At 38.2% G+C, this 26058-nt stretch overlaps 1 protein-coding gene across 2 annotated transcripts in view; it reads left to right on the forward strand.

The window, feature by feature from the left end:
* The window catches only part of LOC150090813 (bifunctional purine biosynthesis protein ATIC), a 343962-nt gene that overhangs the window by 72697 nt on the left and 245207 nt on the right, over positions 1 to 26058 (forward strand). For both annotated transcript variants that reach the window (XM_090372983.1, XM_090372991.1), the window contains one exon: positions 9906 to 9994. In XM_090372983.1, coding sequence (XP_090229109.1) covers positions 9906 to 9994 — 89 coding nt within the window. The remainder of the gene's footprint in view (positions 1 to 9905; positions 9995 to 26058) is intronic.

Consider the following 26058-nt stretch of genomic DNA (forward strand, 5'->3'; position numbering starts at 1 on the left):
AGTACAAATTATAGAATATAATTGTACATAAATATTTTCAATTTGTAGTTCATAAAAACAAACATATATATTCACAATCCAATAGCATAGACTAATTTGGATGGTATGAGGACTCACTGTGATGAAAAGAAAAGAAATTTTATGAAGGTATTTATATTCAAAACAAAATTGAATAAAAAGTACTAATCAAATAGAACACAAATGATATGCTTTTTTAAATGTCTTTTTATCAGATGTAGATGGTGTTTTCTCGATTTTTTTTTAAAATAAATATTTTTTTGTTGAGTAAAGATTCTGTCGTTCTTCATTTCTGTTAGATTTAAAAATATTTAAAAATTTGAATTCCTTATCAGAATTAGAAAATTTAATAACACTACTGGGACAGCTTCTGGCTTCATGTAATTCCTCTTTCTTTACTTTCTTCTCTGTCTTCTGCCTCATCTTTGCTTCTTGCTTCACCTACATTGATTTTTCCCTTTGAACTACTGTTGCTGTTTCTTCTTTCACTATATCATATTCAACCTTATCTTCTTACATTCATATATCTTGCAAATTAATGCTCTTTTACCACTGTTTTTCAACACATCTTGACACTTCATATTTAATTCAGTAAGAAAATTTTCATTATTTAATAGCTTTGTCCATGCACTTACTATTGTATTTGGCTTTACTTAATTCCAACTTGCAGCCTAGTTTTGCAGCACTTTTTATATTATAATTTTTAATGTTGGCCACGGTCTTTTTTTCTCTTGTGCCTATTCACTGTCAGAATCATAAAAAAAAAAACATTTTGTATTTAAATAAAATACAAATATTTTATTCACATGCCTCAACTTAGTTTACTAGTAGAGGCAACCTGTCAGTTGTGAAGCCAGTAAGCTTCAAAACAGCTCTCCTGGCAGTGTCTCAGATTTTCAAATGTCTAGCAGATTTTCCTGTTCAGGTTTAAAAAAATATTACCAATTTAGGCAGAACCATGGATAATGGTATTTGTCTCTAAGTTGGACATAAGACAAAGTCTTAGCACAAAGTACTTGACATTGATATTTTAAGGGAGCTAGAATGTTCCCTATGATCAAATACCTGATACAGTAGTGTCGTATATTTTATTTCAACTTCTGCATTGAATTATCCCCCTGCAATCTTAAAACCTCTTAAATTGTTTCCTTAGATAGAAATGTTTGCAGCTGAGTATGTGGTGCATCGTGGCCTTAGTCGCTCTTGCAGCATAAAACCAAAATCAAATCAAACAGCTGAGTATGATAACCTGATCCATAGGTTGCATGGGGGTGTAGTATTGGAATGTAAGAAAAGGCACTCGATGTTGCTGTCTTCACATTTTTTTTTTTTTCACTTCTTTTGCAAAGTGATTGAAAATCATTCTGAAAAGAGTTCAGAATCATATTATTAAATTCTTCTTTAGGAAAAAATCTTTTTTTCTGTATAAATAAGAGAATACATAAAAAAAAAAGAAAAAAAAAAAAAGGAAGATGGTTCGAATTAGTTCGAATTCTTTGTGCTTTCAATATATAAGATACATTAAAATACATAATATATAAGATACACTATGTATTTACTCTTGTTGACAAAATGAAATCAAACTATATAATTTTACTAAAAACTATCTATCTTTTCAGAGACATGTTCTTAAAATTAAAAATAATAATAAATAAAAACAAATTTTAGGATTAGGTAGGTAGGAGTAGGTACTTTTTTACCAGATTTTATTTTATTATTGGTCATTCCCTTTGAGAGTCCATTTAAAAGCTTAAGCTTTGATATATTGATTGCAGTTTTCTGCTAGGCAACTGTACATGCAGAATATTGTATGACTCAAGAGATGCCAAGAAGAAATCTGGGGAAGAGAGAGGATTACCTCAACATTCAGCATATTTAAAAAGAGGGAGGAGTGTCATTGTAAATAGAACACTGCCACTTGGACATGGGTGCTGTGATCTTTTTATTTAAAATGATCTGTACAGAGAAAAATGTCACCTTGTCACAGAATTTCTTTTTCACTCTGAATGTTACCAATCTGGTTACTGAAGATTTTCAGGGGTGGGGACTTTGTTAATTTGCTGTTTGGAAAAAAAATTGTTGATGATGTGTTTGCTATTAGTTAATCTCATTATCCTAGGATAATGAGATGAACCTGCTAACATACTTAAACATCTTAATCCCTTTCATAATGTTTCATAAAGTTAAGTGTAGAAGTTGGCTGGGCTGTTTCTCTTGGAAAACTTCCCAAGCAAGATTTTGGTTTGGTGCTCCAAGTGATATCCATTCTACAAGATCTGCTTGATGAGACTGATTACTGTAATTCTAGACCAGGTTAAGTCTCAACAGATTTGAGTTTTGAAAATCTCTCTCCAGTTTACAAAATTGGTTCTAGGTAATTCTGATTACATTGATTACATAATTTTCAGTGATTAAATTATGTAATCAGTGATTAAGAATGTACTGCATAATCATCTAGACAGGAATAGAATTATACAAGAAACAAATGTTTCTTGTAACTGATCTGTTAGGTTATGAGGTTTCATAAACTAAATGTATACAAAGAATAATTTTGACACAGTGTATGAGATGTGGCTATTAAATAACGAGATTGTTGCAATAAACTAAATATAATGAAATATTTTGTATGACAAAATATTACATTATAGAAGTTATCCCCTTACAAATTGCCTTGGGTTTGCACACACTATTCCACTGTTTCTTCCAAGAACAGAAGCATTTATGGAAGTCATCTTCTATAAGGCCTCCGTAGCCGAGTGGTCAAGAGCGGGAGTGCAGTAGCACACGCTCTTTGAGTAGACCGGGGTTCAAGCCCCTGACTGCTGAATATGGTTGATCTCCCAACCCGCACTGGACCAGCGTGGCAGATTATGGTCCATTTCCCTCAGCATGAATTGTTGAGGAGGCTTCCATCCTGCAGTGGGTTGATAATGGCTGCAGTTTACCCTTTTTTTTTTTTTTTTTTTTTAACCTTCTATAAGCCATTTGGTTGTTTTTTTTTCTGAATGTCTTCAGTGGACTGAAAATGGGTTCCTTTAAGTACACATTTCAGTTTAGGGAAGAGAAGGAAGTCACAAAGGACTAGGTCTGGTGAATAGGGTGCATGTTCGCACACGGATTTTTTTTTTTTTTGCAGAAACTGATGATCATAGAGCACATTATATACATTATCTTGATGGAATATCCAACTGTCTTTCCACAATTCAGGGCTATTCCTTTAAATTTTTTCATGCAGCTTGTCCGAACTTCAGTGTAATGTGTTTGATTGACAGTCTGATTTGGTGGGAAAGGAATTATTATGGATTCAGCCATAATAATTCCTTTAATATTAAAGAAAACAAGAAGCATGGTTTTCATTTTTAATTTTGACATTCTTGCTTTTTTTGATCTGGGAGATTGTTTTGTCTTTCATTGCATTGACTATCTTTTAGTTTCTGGGTCATACTGGAACAGCCAACTTTCATTGGAAGTAATTACAGTACTCAGAAAGTCTGGATCTTCTTCAGTTTTTTAAAAATGTCTTCACAAACTTTGGAGTCTTCTCATTCTGGGCACCTTCGTAGCTAGGTGGGAAGGAGCAGCAGTGCGCAGCACACACTTCTTGATTAGACCGGGGTTCGAGCCCATCACCACCAAATACGGAGGATGCGGAAAGGTCAGGGAATGACCACCGCATATTCCTGGAGCAATATGGCTTTAGTTGCTAATGCTCCTAATAACCAAATAATAACAACAACATCTCATTCTTTGATCTTCATTCAAAATTTTTGGAGTACAGTAAACCCCCGCTATTCGCGGTATCTGTATTCGCGATCGCCGATTTAATATAAAATGAAACCTAAAAAAATGTGAATTTTAAAACGCCGTGAATATTTTCCGCCATAAAAACATGGGCGTGGCTAAAATTATCTTTCCCGGTCAAAACAGCGCTCAGTGGGTGGGGGGAGAGGGGGAAAAAATCGCGAGCGTGGATGTTTCTCGCTAATCCTTGTTCAGTATGTGTTAGTCATGGAAGGTTTCGTCGTTTGATTTTAATTTATATGTTTATAAATTGAATAAATTTATAAATTGATATGCTTACAAAAATGATAACTCTACCGTTTTGCAGTGTAAAACAGATTTTTTTGAGTGCGTTAACGGAAGAAAGTGACTTTATTGTGGTCAAGTTCTTTGTAACCCCTACAAAAATATGGCCACGAATAAAAAGAGAAATGTGAAAATATCAAAGAAGGTGATGACACTAGCGAATAAAATTGAGTTATTAGACGAAATTTCTAAAGGTGAAAGTGTCTCCTCAGTGGCAAAACATTATAAAATCAATGAGTCAACAGTACGATCAATCAAGAAATCGGAAGAAAAAATCTGCCGTAGTGTCCGTGAAACCGCGCTAATTGCTTCAAAAATTTGCTCTGTAACTCGTGATGTTAAATTTAAAAAAATGGAAAAGCTTTAAATCTGTGGATAGAAGACCGAATTCAAAATAAAATTCCGTTAAGTTCACTCATCATTCGTGAAAAGGCAAAACTTCTTTATCAACACTTTAGCGAAACTGGTGATAGCACTGGCGGGATAAGTTTTTTTTTTGCTAGCAAAGGCGCTGATTTGAAAGATTTGTTTGAAATTTCTAATAAATATTACATTTAATATTAAATTGTTTCTTATTTTCATTTCGATGCCATATGCTTGCATTTCACTATGTACAGTCATATTATGAAGGTACATATAATACATACATAGACAAAATTTTAGACTAGTTTTTCTTATATATTTCATACTTTGGAACGGAACCCCTTTATTACTATGGGAGCCATAACTCAGTATTCGCGTTTTCGGTATTCGCGACATTTCTCAGGAACGTAACCCCCGCGAATAGCGAGGGTTTAGTGTACACACTTTTCTCATGCCTAAATTTTCAGTTAAAATTTGTCTAACTGTTTCTTTGTTCATATTGAGTTCTGATGCAACCATTCTAATGCTTAAATGACAATCACTTCTAATCAGTGCCGTTACCTGGTCTACATTTCCATCAGTTTTCATGGATACTGGACAATCTGGTTGTTCATTGTATTTCATATACTCCCCCCTTCTAAAAATCTTTTATGCCATTCAAACACATGAGCTCTTGACATAGTATCTTCCCCATAAACTTGACATAACTTTCAGTTGGTGTGTCTTAAGTTTTGCTAAAAATTTCAGGTTGATATGTTGTTCGATTCTTTTTTCTGTCATTTTTCTGGAAAACTGCAAAAACACAATGTAATGAAAACCTGTCTCACTGCAAAGTGATTGAGCATGTTGGAATATGACTAGGCAGACAACTAGAGAAAGGTTCAAGGTCAACTGTTGAGTCCTTGTTTCAGTGTAGTGTGCAGCTTGTTATTTGATAGCCATGGTCACACCTTGTATTTGGACTTCATTAAGGCTTTTGAAATTGTACTCCATGAATGCTTTATAAAGTAGAACAATATTCTGTTGGAGGGAATGACATTAGGTAAATGACTGGAGATGGAGGATTATAAATGGGTATTTCTCTGACTGGACTAGGATTTCAAGGGGCGTTCTGTAGTTCATATGTTCTCTGTTTCTGGTATTTGTTAATGACTTAGATGAAGGCAACAGGCTTAACATCAAAGCTTTATGATTGATACAAAGGTTGGGAGGGTGGTAAATAATAGTAACCAAGGTATGCTGCTTCATTGATAATTAGGTTTGTCTGAAAAATGACAGCTAAAGTACAGTGTTAGCAAATGTAAGGTTCTACATTTGGATAATAGTAATCCTAGATTATCTTATTACTTGGGAACCAACAAACATGAAGCAGTTGGCTTTGAAAAAGACAGGTAGAATTGTGCATTCTGACATGAAGTTCTCTGAGCAGTGTAGGCAAGCTGCTAGAACAAGCACTTGATTATGATCCATGATGTACAGTAATATTGCTTAAAATAATTAAATGCACAAGGCATAATACATTAAGAAGTAGTTGTTATAGGCATCATTTGCTATTTCTCATATTGTGCTCTGCCTTCACGACGAGTTGCCATGATATTGCACTACCTCAAATAAGTAACGCTTCACTAATAGAGAAGACTATTGTTACTTATTCTCAGTGAGTACCACCACCCAGACATGTTTCAAGGCTATTGGCCTATCATCAGTGGGTGGGCAGATACCCTGGTATTGCAGACATGTCTATGGTGTATCTACACACCGATATTATATAGATATTAAACTTTTAATGTATTATGCCTTGTGCATTTAGTTATTTTAAATATTGTCATATACACCTTTTGGCATCTCTCATATTATGTGATTATCTTCACAACTGGGTCGTCATGTCTGCAATACCAGGGTACCTGCCCACCCACTGATGATAGGCCAATAGCCTTGAAACATGTCTGGGTAGTGGTACTCACTGAGAATAAGTAACAGTAGTCTTCTCTATTAGTGAAGCGTTACTTATTTGAGGTAGTGCAATGTCATGGCAACTCGTCGTGAAGGCAGAACACAATATGAGAAATAGCAAATGATGCCTATAACAACTACTTTGTAGTTTCTTAAGAGTTGTCTATGGTGTATCTACACACCGATATTATATAGTAATATTGCTACAAGGAATAAGGTATATAAAATCTTGGTTAGTTCAATCTTGAATATTGTATACAACAATGTTTGGAATGCTCATTTCAAGAATGAAAATCTGCTGGAAAAGGTTCAGTGAATAACAAGGTTAGTTATTGATAGAAAGAAGCATTCTTATAGAGAGATATTTTACTTATGCGGATTCCAAGGTCTTGAGACAAAACATCTGCAAATCATGGACTTCATGGAGATATTTAATGCTGTGATGAGTTTCAGTAAATCAGATAATGGAGATAATCTTCTTTGCAGGTAGCACAAATTAAAGGGCATGCACTTAAATGAAGGAAGAGTAGTTGTATACTGGATATAAGAAAATAGGCTTTTAACCACTGCATTATTTATGAAAATAAATCACTTCTTAATCTTATAGAATTAATAGAAATATGTTAGAATTTTATTTAAAATTTTTTAAAAAAGTTTATTTATTTTAATATATTTTTTAATAAAGCTGATGTTTGAATAAGTCTGGCTTACTTGTATTGATTTGCTTTTATATTGCTCTATATTTTATATTTGCTTTTATAAAGTTGTTTCTGAAAATCAGATATTTAAACTTTTTTTTTTTAAGAACTTATTTTAACTCAGAGCAAAGTTTGTCTCCAAGTAATGCTGTTAGATAATGAATTTATTCTACAAATAAGTTTGTACTTTAAGTCAGTCAAAGTTAAATAATATTTAACTTTAATCTTTTTGAAAGCCCATTTGGCAGCTAGTTTATCTATGCATTCTACACTAAATGACATTGTAATAAGACCACAAAACTAAATTGAGTTGGGTTTGCAGAACCACTTGTACGCATTGTGGCATACATGTTACCCAGAGCTTCAACACATCTGGAGATTTGAATTGTGTACCATAATTGTCCCACATTATAGAGTCTTGCAGATCTACAAGTCTGCGGCCCCTTTTGACCTCATCCTATGAATGTTTGATGGGGATCAAGTCAGAGGAACCGGGAGGGCCACCAGAGGAGGGTAAAGTGTTCAGGTAACCATTCCTGTGCTGGCCTGATGGCACGTTATATTATCCTGCTGGAAGATTCCACCAGAGAATAGCAATATGTACACCTGTAACTATACTGTATGTGTGAACACTTGTGGTAAAGTTTGGCATGAATTTGACTACTAATCAGTTACCATTCATCACTTTTTATGAAGTTAACGTGTCTTTGTACTAATCTCTCATTGCTTTTCTTTATCAATTACAATTTATTGATTATGATTGACAGAGAAGGCAGCCTTCACTGATATTTTTGAGAGGGAGGGGTGTTGTCTTATCTCTTATTTTTAGATTTCCAAGTGGCATTGTGAGAAGTACCAGATTTGCTGACCCTGTTATCAGTTCTAGGTACAAAGAGTTAGAAGAGTTGCCATCCCATATATTATTTTATATTTGAAAATAAATCTCTATTGTTTTCAAAATTGAGGGAGGATATTATCCCTAGTTTTTATCATGTACACTGCATTGTGTTTGAAATGAAAAAAATCCTCAGAACAAAGTTTGCTTGATGGCTAACTTAGCAGTTAAAGCAACTTTCCCCAGGTGTTTATACAGGTGTATTAATTATTGATGACTTTTTAATTATTTAATGTATAGCTATTTAATGTTTTGGTAATTAAAACAGGTAAGTGTGTACTGTATTAAAGCTGAATGCAGCTGTGCAGAACTTCATATCTGATTGCCACTTCTCAGCAATGTTCAAGAGTGCAGTTAGCCAGGTAAAGTACAAGATATGTATTCCTCAGAAAACCAAAGTCTTTGGAAAATGGCTTGTATCATATACTAAGCTTGTTAGTTAAGTGGGTTGCCATCTATATTACAAATTAAAATATTGTAACCAAGACTGCATTTTGGAGGAAAAGTGTCCTTTGTCAATCAACGGATGGATCTAAAAGCCTTTACTTTTATTATTGTTATTTGTTATTTGGTTTTTAGGAGCATTAGCAACTAAGGCCATATTGCTCTGGGGATATACGGTGGTCATTCCCTGACCTTTCCACATCCTCCGTATTTGGTGGGCATGGGGCTCAAACCCCGGTCTAATCAAGAAGCGTGTGCTACGCACTGCTGCTCCTGCCCACCTGGCTATGGAGGCACCTTTATTATTGTACACAGGGGTATCTTCTGCCAAAAAATATTCTGTGCAGTATATTTGCATTTCTCTTTATTTCTATTTTATTTTTAAATGGAACATTCCTGAAATGATTATGTAGGTAATTACTTCAATAATTTCATTGTGCCTGAATTACTTGTTTCCAATTTTGACTAATGCCCCAATAAGAATAAAATGATATAGTTAAAAAAATAAATAATTTAATCCGTAGAGAAATTAGCAAAAATATAGGCAACCAAATTGCTACTGTGTTCTGTGTTTACCTCTGCTTGGATTTCAACATTTATTTTGAAAATTCATGATTGGTTAGATTTGTTGTCTAAAAATCAGAAAACCTGAAAACTGGTAATCTCCATAATGAGGGTTGCTGATTTTTTTTGGGCACTGCACTGCAGTAATATTTTGGGGTTCCCAATTCTAATTGTGTGTTTAACAATTTTGAGTAATTATATTGTTACAAATTGTAACTGGTGCAGGTCATTTGAACTAGTTTTTTTGTGATTTTGTTGTTTAGGATTAACTATTTAAGTAATTATGTGTATTTTTTTTTTTTTTCTTCCTGGAACCCTTCCCCGCTGTGTAGTTGACAGTGTACATGTGGCCTTAAAGTTTATTTAGATTATTGTATATTTCAGAGAAATGGGGTTGTTTCCTTATATACACAGATTCTGATAGTGTTTATGATTTATTTACATTAATAATTTCAGGAAATATGCTTCGAATCTTATCTGAAAAAAATGACATGAAAAAATAAATGATATTATTAATTTATTTAATAAATTAAATATATTCTGTTGTAATTAATGTATTAATGTATTCTGTAATAAGATTAACATAAAATAATATGATATACAGAAATGTATATCATATTAGTTTTTTCTGTATATCATTGTTTTCAAAGGGATACACATGAAAGAAGTGATAATAAAAAAGTTTTTTATTCTGAAAACTTCTGTTTATCATTCTGAATTCAATTAAAAGCATGAAAGCATTAACTTGACAGTGTTCATTTTCCATATAATTTCTCAATCTAAAATATTAATTTTAATTGTTAAATAATTAATAATTACTTAATGTTTAAAACTGTTAAGTAAATATCTGTAGTTTTTCATACGCCTTGTTTTTGTCTTTACAGCATTGTTGTCTGTAATCTGTATCCATTTGTTCAAACTGTATCCAAGCCAAATGTAGCAGTAGAAGATGCTGTTGAGCAGATTGACATAGGCATGTGAGCTGTGTATATAATGTGTCTGTTTATATATTGGTGACTTAGCAGAATAAAATTAGCATCAGAGATTTTTCTTACCTTTTAAAATGGATATTGGCTTAGCAGAACAAAATTAACATCAGAGTTTTCTTATCTTTTAAAGAAGACATTGGCTTAGGAATAAAATTAAAAGTTAAGAAAATTTTTAGCAGCGTTTTCTTAGCTTTTAAAGAAGAAATATAATCAGTGATATTTCTTTAACATTTAATTTCATTAAGACAAATCAGTTTCATTAAGAAAAGTTTTTAAAGCATCAGTTAAGTAATCAGTAATTAAATAATTCTTATTGAGGTACAGTGTGACAAGTTTCAGTACCAGTATTTCCAAAAGAACTGCTAATAAAGGTCAACTCTTTATTTGGTTAAAAAAAAAAAAAAAACATCAGTAAACACAATTTGTTTAAAATTTTGATGTGATAAAACTGAATGTTCAAGGAGAGGGAGATCTCAATTATAACCCTTGTTGGCAGGCAAGCCACTGCTGTTCAGCTTCTTATTTTCTTTTGGCCACTGAAAATCTTAATTTTATGTCACTTCTTGAATGATTTTTTATGAATAATTGCAGATTACTAAAACATTGTGTGTGTTAGTAGTAGTAGTGGCACGTGATGCAAGAAAGCAAATGTATGAGCTTATGCAGCATCAGCCAAAAAAAAAAAAAAAAAAAATCACACCATTCCTTCCAAGTGCCTGTCCAGTTCCTCCTTAAATTTATTTAACCTATCAACTTCCACAATGACGGATGGAAGTTTGTTCCAGCAGTTAACCACCCGTTGGCTAAAGGCAACTTTCCGCACATCTATTCTACCTCTGTCTTTTCTTAATTTGAATTTATGCCCCTTAGGTTCGTAATCTGAACAAGTGGAAGGATCCCATCAGAATTTAGCGTGCTCAACCCATTCAAGGCCTGTTCTACCATTGATACTGAATACCCCTCCATTGTTGATTACTGCCTACCCAAATACTATGGGTCAAACACAACTATAAATATGTTCTAGGCCTTCAAGGAGAGAGTAGTACAATTACGAATGGAACATGCTGTGGCTGACGGAGTTAACAGACTTCAGTGTGGAATGATAATAGGGTGCCACATAAAAAGTAATGTGCCTGTATGTGACATTTAAATGTTATTATTAGCATTAGGGCATATGATGCAAGAAAACAAGCTTATATAGCATCAGCTAAAAAAAAAAAACACCCTTCCCATTTCACCCATCCATTCACTCCAAATGTTTGTCTAGTTCTGCCTTGAAATTATTTAAGTTGCTAACCTCCACTACAACAGATGGAAGTTTGTTCCAACTCTCAACCACCCGCTGGCTAAAGGCGAATTTCCACACATCTATTCTACAATTGTTTTTCCTCAATATGAATTTATGCCTCCTCAGGTGAGTAATCTGAGCAAGAAGAAGAATCCCATTAGCATTGAGCTTGCTCAGTCCATTCAAGGCCTTATACACCTCACTTAGATCCAGTGGGGCTCGTGACTCTGATGTATGGGGATGCCGTTTCTTAAAGTTACATTAAATTACCTTGGTTATAAGACATGTACACATAGATGGTAATAATAATAAGCAAGTTAAAAATACTACAAAACATTAACTGGACATTTGTCATTAACAGAGATGGGTAATCTCAATTTTATTTAAAAATAAAATCCATTCTTCAATTTTTATTTTTTGAAAATAGATTAATAACTTTTTCATTCAAGTCTGGTTCACTGTTCAAATCGGCACTGCTCGCTCCGCAGTTCCTTTGACTTCTTTTATCACCTCTAAAAAATGTGTATTGGCAACTTGCCAACTAGGCATTGACTCAAATTTATTTATTTTTGTTACACAGAGCATTAAAACTATGATAAATGAATTAGCTTTCGGCTGGGTGGCAGCCTTCATCAGATTAAAATACTTTGAATGGCAGTTAGAATAGAGATGCACTGCCAGGATGGTACGTGAGACACGTGGTTAATTGTTTGTTGATGTTTGTGGCTGTGACGTATGGTGGTGACGTGGCCAGCGTTTGTCTATGGACAGAATTACTGTTTCTGTGATGGGGTTAAGTTGACAACCACTGTTCCTGTTCAACGAGGTATCCGAGCATTTTATACTTAACGATTCCAACCAGGTGCGCCTTAGGTAATGGTGGGACTTGTCTACAACCACGACATCGCGGTGTGGGTCGATGTCGTGGTGGGTTGTCCAGACATGCTCGGCAATAGCTGAGTGTTCTACATCGGCCAAACGGATCGCCCTTTTATGTTCTGAGAGGCGTTTCTCGAGACGACGACCAGTCTCTCCAAAGTAGCAGCTCGTGCAGTCACGGCAAGAGATGCGATAGACCACACCACTCTGTAGAAGGGTGGGGTCAGGTGTTTTTATGTTGGAAAGGAGAGAACGCAGTTTCTTGCCTGGGAGTTGGATGCACTTTACCCCATGCGATCTTAGGATTCTACCGATCTGCTGTGATAGGTTGGGGTAGTATGGGATGAATGCCCTCGTGGAAGACTCGTCACTGTTGGCGTTGCTGTTGGTCGTCACGTTGTCGCGTGCTTGTAGATCACATCTGTTAAGGACATCGATGGGGTAGCCACACCTCGTAAGGTCTACTTTGACTCTGGTGATCTCTTTGCGCCTTTCATCTGCAGAGCTGGAGTGTGTCCAGGCGCGAGTTAGCAAGGTTCGGGCGGTTGAGAGGAGGTGGCCCCGTGTGTGTGCTGACTGGAAGTTGGTAAATTGGCCAGCACACATAGGCTTACGATAAACCGTCGTCTTCAAGCATATGTCTTCGCGCCGGACAAGTGTATCTAGGTATGGTATAGAGTTGTTCGACTCCAGCTCAACCGTGAATTTTATGAAGGGCGACAGTGAGTTGAGGTGGGTTAGGAGTCGCCGACTTGAGTCTCTAGGGATCACTACGAACACATCGTCTACGTAGCGACACCAAAAGGCGATGTGATCCTGTGCGTGTGTAAACGCACGTCCCTCTAACTCCTCCATCACGATGTTTGCTGTGACCGAGCTGACAGGGGAACCCATGGCTGTGCCATGTATCTGCTGGTAGATTGAACCATTAAACATGATTGCACCCCCTGTTAAGCACAGTCTGAGGGCTGCGGAAATGTCATCAGGCGTCAGCTTAGTTCTGTCGCTGAGGGTTCCATCATTGTCCAAGAGTTGTTTTGCGCAAGAGATGGCAAGTTCCACAGGGATGGAGGTAAAGAGTGATACGACATCAAACGATGCCATGACTTGATCTTGCGAGATGGATATAGTGCGGATCCTTTCTATGAACTCAACACTGTTGGAGACGGTGTAGGTGGTCTTGCCAACTAGAGGAGAAAGAAGTCTCGAGACAAATTTAGACAGCTCGTAAGTCGGTGATCCACAGCAGGATACAATAGGTCTTAGTGGCGTGCCTTCTTTGTGCACTTTCGGCAGGCCGTAAAACCATGGGATCTGACACCCGGAGGCACGGAGGTGATTACGGGTTGACTGTGTGATTTTCCCTTGCTTCAGCCAAGTGTTGGTGAGGATATTCACCTCTGACTCCCATCGTTCCAAAGCCTTGTTGGGGTCGATGGTTAGGGGTTTGTAGACGGTAGTGTCTCGTAAGAGCAGTAAGGCTTTCGCCATGTAATCAGTGTGGTTCATTACAACTGTACGACGGCCTTTTTCCGCCGGTAGAATGACGATGGACGAATCCCGTTTCAGTGCCTTGAGGGTAGAAATCTGTATACGGCTGAGGTTTGAAGAGACGGGGCGAGCATGGTGTAGAACTGCTGCAGTCTTTAAGCGGATTGCGTTGGCTACATCTTCTGGGAGGCGTGATAAGCTTGCTTCCACGCCCAAGGCGATGTCGGTGATTGGTGGGTGCTTTGGAAGAACGGCAAATGTCATGCCAAGGGTCAACAAGTTTGTTTGTTCTGCAGATAACTGCTTGTTGCTTAGGTTGAATACGAAATCCGTGCAATTTGCGGGAGGGGCATTACGCTGTTACTCTAGTTGGCAAGACCACCTACACCGTCTCCAACAGTGTTGAGTTCATAGAAAGGATCCGCACTATATCCATCTCGCAAGATCAAGTCATGGCATCGTTCGATGTCGTATCACTCTTTACCTCCATCCCTGTGGAACTTGCCATCTCTTGCGCAAAACAACTCTTGGACAATGATGAAACCCTCAGCGACAGAACTAAGCTGACGCCTGATGACATTTCCGCCGCCCTCAGACTGTGCTTAACAAGGGGTGCAATCATGTTTAATGGTTCAATCTACCAGCAGATACATGGCACAGCCATGGGTTCCCCTGTCAGCTCGGTCACAGCAAACATCGTGATGGAGGAGTTAGAGGGACGTGCGTTTACACACGCACCGGATCACATCGCCTTTTGGTGTCGCTACGTAGACGATGTGTTCGTCGTGATCCCTAGAGACTCAAGTCGGCGACTTCTAACCCACCTCAACTCACTGTCGCCCTTCATAAAATTCACGGTTGAGCTGGAGTCGAACAACTCTATACCATACCTAGATACACTTGTCCGGCGCGAAGACACATGCTTGAAGACGACGGTTTATCGTAAGCCTATATGTGCTGGCCAATTTACCAACTTCCAGTCAGCACACACACGGGGCCACCTCCTCTCAACCGCCCGAACCTTGCTAACTCGCGCCTGGACACACTCCAGCTCTGCAGATGAAAGGCGCAAAGAGATCACCAGAGTCAAAGTAGACCTTACGAGGTGTGGCTACCCCATCGATGTCCTTAACAGATGTGATCTACAAGCACGTGACAACGTGACGACCAACAGCAACGCCAACAGTGACGAGTCTTCCACGAGGGCATTCATCCCATACTACCCCAACCTATCACAGCAGATCGGTAGAATCCTAAGATCGCATGGGGTAAAGTGCATCCAACTCCCAGGCAAGAAACTGCGTTCTCTCCTTTCCAACATAAAAACACCTGTCCCCACCCTTCTACAGAGTGGTGTGGTCTATCGCATCTCTTGCCGTGACTGCACGAGCTGCTACTTTGGAGAGACTGGTCGTCGTCTCGAGAAACGCCTCTCAGAACATAAAAGGGCGATCCGTTTGGCCGATGTAGAACACTCAGCTATTGCCGAGCATGTCTGGACAACCCACCACGACATCGACCCACACCGCGATGTCGTGGTTGTAGACAAGTCCCACCATTACCTAAGGCGCACCTGGTTGGAATCGTTAAGTATAAAATGCTCGGATACCTCGTTGAACAGGAACAGTGGTTGTCAACTTAACCCCATCACAGAAACAGTAATTCTGTCCATAGACAAACGCTGGCCACGTCACCACCATACGTCACAGCCACAAACATCAACAAACAATTAACCACGTGTCTCACGTACCATCCTGGCAGTGCATCTCTATTCTAACTGCCATTCAAAGTATTTTAATCTGATGAAGGCTGCCACCCAGCCGAAAGCTAATTCATTTATCATAGTTTTAATGCTCTGTGTAACAAAAATAAATAAATTATGAATCCAGAGCACGCAGGCGTGTTTTATTATGTAGGCATTGACTCAGCCACTAAGACCAAAATATGGAACTGTGTAGCGCACAGTTCCACCTACAGTTAAACTTTTGTTGACTGTATATTTAGATTTAAAAAGCTGGGGATGCTGCAGTTCCACAGTGCCTACCAACGAGCCGCCCATGATTAGATCACCTCACAGGTACTTAGTCTCCAGAAACTGCAATTTGTAGAACTTAGATTTTTTTGGTAATACCAACCTTTTGTTCCACTCACCAATCTGTACTCATTCCAGCAGCAGCAGCTCTACATCCTTCCTAACATGAGGCCTCCAGACCTGTATACAGTACTTAAGGCATGGTCTGACCATTGCCTTATACAAGGGGATAATCACCTCTTTATCCCTACTAGAAAAATTCCTGTATATCATTGATAACACACTATGAGCTACTGTTGTAGCCTTTTTGCACTCTTCAGAAAACTTCATATCTGACTGCACAATTACCCCCACATCATTTTCATTCTCCACTACCCTGAGTGTAGTACCACCCAGTTGATACAGTACTCTGGAGCTACACATATGCGGTACTTTACATTTGTCAATGTTAAACTTCAGTTGCCACCTCTCAGCCCATTTCCTCAACTTTTCCAGATCCTGTTGCACCACTATTAACCCTGCCAACCTTCATATCATCTGCAAACTTAGACATTAACCCTGATATACCTTCATCAATATCATTGATAAATAAGGAAAACAAAAATGGGCCCAACACTGAACCCTGGGGGACTCCACTAATAACATTAGTCCATGAAGAGCAGTGGCCATTTATAACCACTCTCTGTCTTCTCCCTCCCACTCAACCATCCTTTTATCCATTATAGCAACTTGCCCTTAATGCCATGCTGCTCCAATTTGTACAGTAGTCTTCCATGTACCTTGGTAGCAAAAGTTTTCCTAAAATCCAAGTATATGATATCAAAATTATTCTTTGCATCCAATTCCTTTTTGACCACATCATAGTATCCAGTCAAATTTGTCAGACAAGGCTTCACTTTAACAAACCCATGCTGTGTCTGAACTATAACTGCAGTCTTGTCTAGATGATCCTGCATCGCTTCCTTAACAAGTTACTCCATTATTTTCCCTGGAACAGAAGTCAAACTGACAGATCTGTAATTACTCGTGTTACCCTTTGATCCCCCTTTGTGAATTGCGGATACATTTTCACATCTCCAGTCCATGGGGATCTCCCCCGAGTCCAAAGAAGCTTTCATAATTATGGCTAAGGGTTTGCTTACTTCCTTTGCTGCCCTCTTTAATATAACTGGATAGATCCCAACCACCGCAGGTGCCTTTCTTATGTTTAACTTCAACTATTTCTCCTGCACTTTGCTCTCAGTTATTACAAATTCATGTTGCTCCCTGATAGAGTTTGATAAACTTCTGGCATTCCCATACTTGTATAACTCCTCATGTGTGGATGCAGATGCAAAATACTCATTTACTTTATAAGCTACCTGAGCATGATCATCAATAGTCAATCCATATATGTTAAGTGGACCAATCTGATTCATCCCTTTCTCTAGTGTTTACACAATTAAAGAACTGTTTGCTGCTTTTCTTTGTATCCTTTGACAAAGATTTCTCGTAATCTTTTTCGCCTGCTAATCTCCTTTGTGAGTTGATTACAGACTAGCTTATATCTGTTGTAGGCTTCTGTGTTGCCTCAATTTATATTCATCCCAAGCATTTTTCTTCTCTGCCATGAGCCACATTAATTCATTTAATATCCATTTGGGCCTAAAGCGTGAAGTATTTTTTAGTTGGTATGAAAGGCCTAGCAATCTCCAAGATTAATTTCCTGAAGTTTTCCCATTTAGAATTCACTGTTGGTAACATCATCAGTTGATCCCACTGTATAGAATTTAAAAACTCTGAGACCGCTGTAGTCACCTTAATGAAAGCAAAAACCCTTCCCCTTGCCCCTGATGGTAGTTACATTGTTAAGTAAATCCCACATCAGTACACTGTGATCATTGCCATCTAGCGGTTCCTTTTTCTGCAGCTTCTTAACAATGAAGAATCACTGCTGATAATCAGATCAAGAGTATTACTCCCCCTAGTTGCCTCGTGGACATGTTGCTGAAGAAAACAGTCATCCAATAAATCCACAAAAGTCTTGCTAGTGTGCGAGTGACCAATCCACAAGTTACAGTCAATGTCTGGGAAGTTAAAATCCCTCATTATAACACAATCTGATTTACTGGCCCACTCTATTTCTCTGTACAATTGAACATTATACTCATCAGATTCATTAGGCCAATAACACACACCTACTCTCATTTTCCCTTTCCCAGATTTATGTCACACCACTGACTCAATATTGCATTGTCCACCAATGTCAATTGGATGCACTTTCTTAGATTTTATGTGTTTCTTAACTAACAGCATAACCCTTCTCTCTTCTTGTCCTGTCTGTCTTTTCTGTACACATTGTGCTCACCAAATTCCAATTCTGCACTGCTTATATCCATGTGGCACCACATCTCTGATATCCCAACAGTATCCTCTTTTGATGTCTTAACCAGCTTTTAAAATTCATCAAATTTATTTACTGTACTCCTAGCATTGGTGTACATGCAAGTTTACATACTCCCACCTATTCTTACTCTTAGTCACCCTAACACAACCCATGTATTTACTTGTTCCATGATGACTCCCAGCAGCCCGTGAAATCCTCAGTATCTTGCTTTGCAGGCTGCTGCTTATTCCAATAGAAGCAGTGCAAGAATCAATTTCGCCTTTGCCTGTGGCTACTGTTAATCTGTTAGTCCGTGAATCCCACCAGCTAGCAGTTTTCCGACCCACCTAACACTGCCTCAATGGCATCAGCAAATATTCTTGCACCTTTTCTATTTAAGTGTATCCCATCCCTGTGCAAACTCTCAAATATAAACAGCAAATATTCTTGCACCCTTTCTATTTAAATGTATCCCATCCCGGTACAAATCTCTCCTGTTAACAAGCACAGACCATGCTGAGAAAAATTCTATCCCACGAGCCTCACACTATCTCCAGTGCTGAATTGATTGACAAGGCTCTCATCATATATTCTCTCTCTTATCATGTCTCGGCAGAATTGCAGACACTTTCAAATTTAACCCTACCTCGCAACTTTTTTCAACGTTGACCTGTACTTTTTAAGTAAGTCCGCAGATCTCCTACTCTTAATGTGATTAGTGCCGACATGTACAACAATATTACCCTTTGTGCCCTTAAAAGACGATATCCTCTCTACAACGTCATCAACTTTTATCCCTGGCAGACATACGCTGTTCCTTTTCCACCTATCCTTTTGCACAATATATTTCTCGTCTCCCTGACAATTAGAGTCACTGACAATAACTATCTCTTGTGGAACCAGCGCATTCTGCCCTGAAGGTTGCTGCTGTGTTGCCGGATGATCAAGTGCAAGCTCTGGCATTGATATGGGCAGCTGAGAGCTTGATGGGTCCCCCCAATGTAAGTCCTTTTAGGGCATCTACCCTATCCTTCAAGCATCCTCATAAAGGCCCATAACAATGTTGATTTGGTGCCTAACTTCTTCACACTGCTTACATTGAGCACACAAAGGCATCAATATTTGCCCCTGGTAGACATACCCTGGTCCTTTTCCACCTATCCTGTTTGCAAATATATTGTGCAAAAAGGATAGGTGGAAAAAGGGACATCATGTCCCGTCCTAGAAAGGTCTGCAAACATTTCACAAGTTGCACATTTCTTGAGGCTGTGATGCATTGGAGAATCGCCCCCTTTGGTTCTCCCACGAGCCACAGCACTCCCACTACTTTGTGCACGTTGCTTTGCTGCTCTAGTCTGTGGCATGAATTCTGTTTAAATATGATTTAATTAATTAACAATGAAAATTAATGAGGTTAATATATTTAATTGATTTAATTTACTATACTATACTTGACTATACTATACTAAGTTAATGCAGTAATACATATTCCACTATATAGTTTAACATTATACCTTAGCTATCAAATTCAAGATATACTTTATCAAGTTACACTGTGCTGTAGCAATCACAATGCTAAATTAGTTATATCCTTAGCTAAATACATGCCCAAAAAGTGATTAAAACCTTCAAAATACTTATTTATTACAATTAAAACCCCAGTATTCTTCTTTGCTATGATATTCCAGCTGAAACACCAATACGATAGCGGTAAGAGTAGTCAGTTGTAACTTACAAAGTCACTAGCTAATTTTAAAAAATATGTTGACGAACGCTACTAATCCTATTTAATCTATTTGTAAAACACAAAGTAATATGTTAACTAATCAAAAAAATACATGCTCAAGAGGTGATTAAACCCTTCAAAATACTTAATTATTACAATTCAAACCTTGCTATTCTTCTGAGCTACTAGTTATGCTAAAATATTTCAAAATCAAACTTACAATTACCTTATACCGGGATGATTATGACCTTCGTATCTCTACAGGATAACGTTCAATAAATCATGGATAGGACACTATGGCTTTCCTGGTTGCCTATTTACACTGTTCAGAAAACTTCATATCTGCCTGTACCATACCTCTCAGATCCTTTTCCTCCTCCACTGTTTTTAATTCAACCCCACCAAGTGTATAATTTATTTGTTGGTTGCTATTCTCCAAGTAAGCCCTTGCATTTAGCAGCATTAAAACATAGCTGCCACTTCTCTGACCATCATTGAGGTCTGTTCAAGTCATTCTGAAAGAGTGCTGCTTGGCACTGATTGTTAATGACTCTGCCAGTCTTTGTTGTCTGCAAATTTTGACATCACACTTTCTATCCCTTCATCTGTGTCATTTATGAAAATTAGAAACAACAGTGGCCCAAGGACCAATTCTTGAGAGACCCCGCTCCCGACGTTACACCAATCTGAAGAATCCATTAATCACAACTGTTTGCCTTCTGCCCTGTGGCAAATCTACATCCTTCCTAAAATGAGGCCTCCAGACCTGTACGCAGTACTCAACGCATGCCCTTGAGTACTGCCTTATACAGAGGGACAATCACCTCCTTTTCCCTGCTAGCAGAATTCCTATATATCATTGACAAGACTGCTTGACCTGCCCTGGCAGCCCATCTGCACTGCTCAGCAAACTTCATATTTGACTGCACAAATATGAAGGACTTTTTCACTTCCCTGAGTGTAGTACCCACACAGTTGGTATGTTTCTCTTCGGTTATTGCTACCCATATGCAGTATTTTGCATTTGTCAATGTTAAACTTCAGTTTCCACTTATCAGCCCATTTACCCAACTTATCTAGATCCAGTTGGAGTAGCATACTGTCTTTTTTTTTTTTTTTTACTGTCTTTACTGTCTTTTAACAACCCTGCCAACCTTTGTATCACCTGCAAACTTGGACATTAAACCTGATATACCTTCATCAGTATCATTGATAAATATACAAACAACAATGGGCCCAACACCGAACCCTGGGGAACTCCACTAATAACATTTGTCCATGAAGAGTAGTGCCCATTGATTACCACTCTCTGTTGTCTCCCAATCAACCATCCCTTTATCCATTATAGCAACTTACCCTTAATGCCATACCTCTCAAATTTGTACAGCAGTCTTTCATGTGCAACAGTATCAAAAGCTTTCCTGAAATCCAGGTATATGATATCAAAATTATTTTTGGCATTCAGTTCCTTTGTGACCACATCATAACCAATCAAATTGGTCAGACAAGACCTCCCTTTAACAAACCCACGCTGTGTCTTAACAATTACTGCAGTCTTGTCTACATGATCCTGCAATGCTTCTTTAACCAGTGATTCCATTATTTTCTCCAGAATAAAAGGTAAACTAACAGGTCTATAGTTACTTGTGTCACCTTTTGAACCCCCTTTGTGAATTGGTGATAACATTTGCACACCTCCAGTCCATGGGGACCTCCCCTGAGTCCAAGGAAGCTCTCATAATTATGGCTAAGGTTTTCTTACTTCCTTTGCTGCCTCCTTTAATATAACTGGATAGTTATATTAAAGGAGGTCCCATTCTGCCCCAGGTGCCTTCCTTATGTTTAACTTAAACAATTTCTCTTCAACTTTGTTCTCAGTTATTACAAAATCACTTAGCTCCCTGTTAGCATTTGATAAACTTTTGGCACTCCCCTCATTGAATAACTCCTCATGTGTGAATGTAGATGCAAAATACTCATTCATTTTATCAGCTACTTGAGCATGATCATCAATAGTCAACCCATCTATGTTAAGTGGTCCAATCTGATTCATTTCTTTCCTTCTAGAGTTTACATAAGTAAAGAACTCCTTGCTGTTTTTCTTTGCATCCTTTGCCAAAGATTTCTCGTGATCTGCCCTCGTCTGCCTAACCTCCTTTGTGACTTGATTACAGACTAGTTTATACTCTGCCATAGGCTTCTGTTGTCACCTGGTACTTTATGTGCATTCCATACATTTTTCTTCCCTGCCACGAGCTTCATTAATTCATCTGACATCCATTCAGGCCTAAACCTTGGTCAGTATTTATTAGTTGGAATGAAAAGCCTAGTAGCTTCCAAAATTAAGTCCCTTAAGGCTTCCCATTTATAAATTCATTGTTGGTAACATCATCAGTTGATCTCACTGTACAGAATAATTTAAAAACTGTCTGAGATCTCTGTAGTCACCTTTATGATAGCAAAAGCCTTTCCCTTTGGCCTTGATGGTAGTTACATCTCTAAGTAATTTCCACATCAGTACATTGTGGGAATTTCAGATAAAAGAATCACTGTCACCCAGTGGTGGTACTTTTATCTGCAAATTCTTAATGCATGAATAATCACTGCTGATAATCAGATCAAGAGTATTACTCCTTCTCGTTGCCTCTCGAACATGTTGCTGTAGAAAACAGTCATCCAATAAATCCACAAAAGTCTTGCTAGTGTGGAAGTGACCAACCCACCAATTCCAGTCAATATCTGGAAAATTAAAATCCCCTATTATAAGACATTCTGATTTACCGGCCCACTATTTCTCTGCACAATTTCTGATTATACTGATCAGATTTATTAGGCCTATAACACACACCTACTCTCATTTTTCCTTTCCTAGTGCTTATTTCACACCAAACAGACTTGACACTGCATTGTCCACCAACATCAGTTTGATGCACTTCCTTAGATTTTATGTGTTTCTTAACCAACAGCATAACCCCTCCTCCCTTCCTGTCTTGTCTATCCTTCCTGTATAAATTGTACTCCCCAAATTGCAATTCTGCACTGCTTATATCTGTGTGATGCCACGTCTCTGATATCCCAGGTGCCTCCGTAGCCAGGTGGGCAGGAGCAGCAGTGCGTAGCACACACTTCTTTATTAGACTGGGGTTCGAGCCTGTGCCCACCAAATACAGAGGATGCGGAAAGGTTAGGGAATGACCACCGCATATCCCCGGAGCAATATGGCCTTAGTTGCTAATGTTCCTAAAAACCCAAATAACAAACAAACAACAAACAACTGATATCCCAACAATATCTGCCTTTGATGTCTTGAATAGCATTTCAAGCCCATCAAATTTATTAACTATACTCCTAGCATTGGTGTACATGCAAGTATACATGCACCTGTTCCTACTCTTGGTTACCGTAACACAGCCCTTGTATTTACTTGTTCCCCTATGACTCCCAACAGTCCTGGAAATCTCCATTACCTTGCTTTCCAGCCTGCTGCTCATTCTAATGAAAGTAGTGCAAGAATCATTTTTGCCTCTGCCTGCGGCCACTGTTAACCTTTTAGTCTGTGAGTCCCCTCGAGCCAGCAGTTTTCAGACCCACCTAACAAGCACAGACCAGGCTAAAAAAAATTCTACTCCTTGAGCCTTGCACAATCTCTCCAGGGTTGAATTGATTGAGAAGGCTCTCATCATATACTCCCTCCTATCGTGTCTGGGCAGAATTGCAGACACTTTCACATTTAACCCTAACTCGTGACTTTTTTTCAACATTGACCTTTACTTGTTGATTAAATCTGCAGATCTCTTACTGTTAATGTCATTAGTTCCAACGTCTACAACAACATCACCTTTTATGCCCTTAAAAGATGATATCTGCTCTACAACGTCATCAACTTTTGCCCCTCACAGACATACCCTGGTCCTGTTCCACCTATCCTTCTTGCATAGTATATTCCCCATCTCCCTGACAATAGTCACCGACAATAACTAGTTCCTTTTGGACCAGCGCATTCTGCCTTGGAGATTGCCTCTGTTTTGCCTGATGCACAGGAGTGAGCTCTGTTGTTGAGCTGGGCATCTCTGAGAGCTTGATGAGCCCTTCATATTAATTTCTTTGAGGACATTTACCCTACACTTCAAGCTCTTATAGACGCCCATCAGAACACTGAGTTGGCACTTAATTTCTTGACACTCTAGATACCTAGCACACACAAAGGCATCCTCCATGGCTAGATCTTGTCCTGTGTTAGAAAGGTCAGCAAACATTTCACACACATTTTTTGAGACTGTGATGCGTTGGAGAATTGCCACCTTCGTTTCTCCCCCGAGTCACAACACTCTCGCTAGTCTATAATCTTTGCCTTGCAGCAGCTCTAGTTGGGTCATGATTTCCGTTTAAATACAATTTTTAATTAGCAATGAATTTTAATAAGATTAATATTATTTTTTATTAATTGATAATACTATAATAAGTTAACTGATTCCTAATACAGGTAGGTCCCGTTTTACGATGGTCCATTTTACGACTTTTCACATTAACTACTGTTTCAAATTATTACCTGAAAAAATTGAAAATAACAAAAAAAAATCACAACTCAGTAACACGTTGCAGCAACACCTGCAAGTCCAAACACACACTAGGCGTTTATTTTGTGTTTCGTGGTGCACCGTGGGTGGAATGATAGCTATGCCAAGAGTTGTTTATATTCAGTGTGCCATGTTTGTTTCGTTGTGAATTTTCCTTCAATTGTTAATGGGTTACGCAGTGTTATTTCTCTTAATAATAATTTTTGTGTAACCATGAGCTCTAAGTGTAGGACAGTTTCTGTGTTGGGGGGGGGGCCAAAAAGAGAAATTAATTTTCTCCTAAATTAAACAATTAAGGAGAAAATGGATGTGATCGTCCCATGGAGTCTGGTAAGCATCGGTCGGGTGTGTGTAAGGCGTTGAGTTTAGCACCTTCTACTCTATCAACGATTATGAACAATGTTGATAAAATAAAGCGCGCGCACACACACACACACACAACACACACACACACACACACACACACACACACACACACACACACACACACACACACACACACACACACACACACAGGGATAACAAGTTTGTCATCCTCCAGAACAACTTATTCCTGCAGTGAGACAATGGAAAAAATGGAGAAATTATTAGTGTTGTGGGTTGATGATATGAACCAAAATAACATTCCTGCTACACAGGTGGTAATTCTGGACAAGGCAAAGTCGTTATTGACAAAATATGTGAGGAGTCTGGTAGCACTGAAACATTTACGGTCAGCAAAGGGTGGTTTCATCAGTTTAAAAACTGTTGTAAAATTCACATTGTGAAAGTGTCTGGTGAGGCTGCTAAATGCTGACGTCGCAGTGGTGGAAGAGTATCCTTCTGAATTTAAACACTTAATAGACAAAGGCAACTACCACCCTGATTTAGTTTTTAATGTGGATGAAACGGGTAGTGGAGTCATCACCTGATGACTTTCATCAACCGGTGAAATACCACCACTTTGCTTATTGGAGGCTTGAAGTGGCGAAACCCATGTTTAGTCTCTAGAGCAAAGTTTCCGGCATCCTCCCCCCTTTCCCATACTTCTCCTTCAACCCATGCACGGTATTAAGTACTATAGGCTTTGATACCTTTCGTGTTTGGAGTTTTCTTAAAAAAAAAATAAAAAAATACGTACTCGAGTGATGACCACAGGACCAAAGTAAAATTTTATTTTATAAGTATAAATAAAACATGTGCATTAAATGTTTAAAATATTTAATTATTATTTATAAAGATCAGAAATATTAGTGCATACATGGAAAAATTTTGGGAATTTTGGAACCTATCTCATTCAATTACATTATAATTTGGCCTTTGTTTTACGACTTTTCATTTTATGACCCTGTTTTGCTGGAACCTAACCATGTCGTAAAACAGGTCCTACCTGTACAGTGCTTTGTATTACGCTATCAGTTCGAGATATATATACATTATATATATATATATACACAGGGTGATTCACTACCAGTGTGCCAAACTTGCAGGAGGTGTAGGGGGCATAAAGACGAATTGGAATCACATAGCATTGCAGGGTCCGAAATGCCTTCGTCATGCGGTAGAGGACGTTGAACGGGAGGTCGCGTGAACAGCGATCCCACTGGAAGTCAGCATTTGCAAACTGGTTCCTGAGGCAGTAGGATGGACGAGTATTCAAACGTTGAACTGGCCGACATGCACCTCGCGTATGGAGCTGTGGACCGTAATG

This window comes from Mastigoproctus giganteus, chromosome 1 (genome assembly GCF_048544385.1).
Source record: "Mastigoproctus giganteus isolate SK-2022 chromosome 1, ASM4854438v1, whole genome shotgun sequence".
NCBI classification, from domain to species: Eukaryota; Metazoa; Arthropoda; class Arachnida; order Uropygi; family Thelyphonidae; genus Mastigoproctus; species Mastigoproctus giganteus.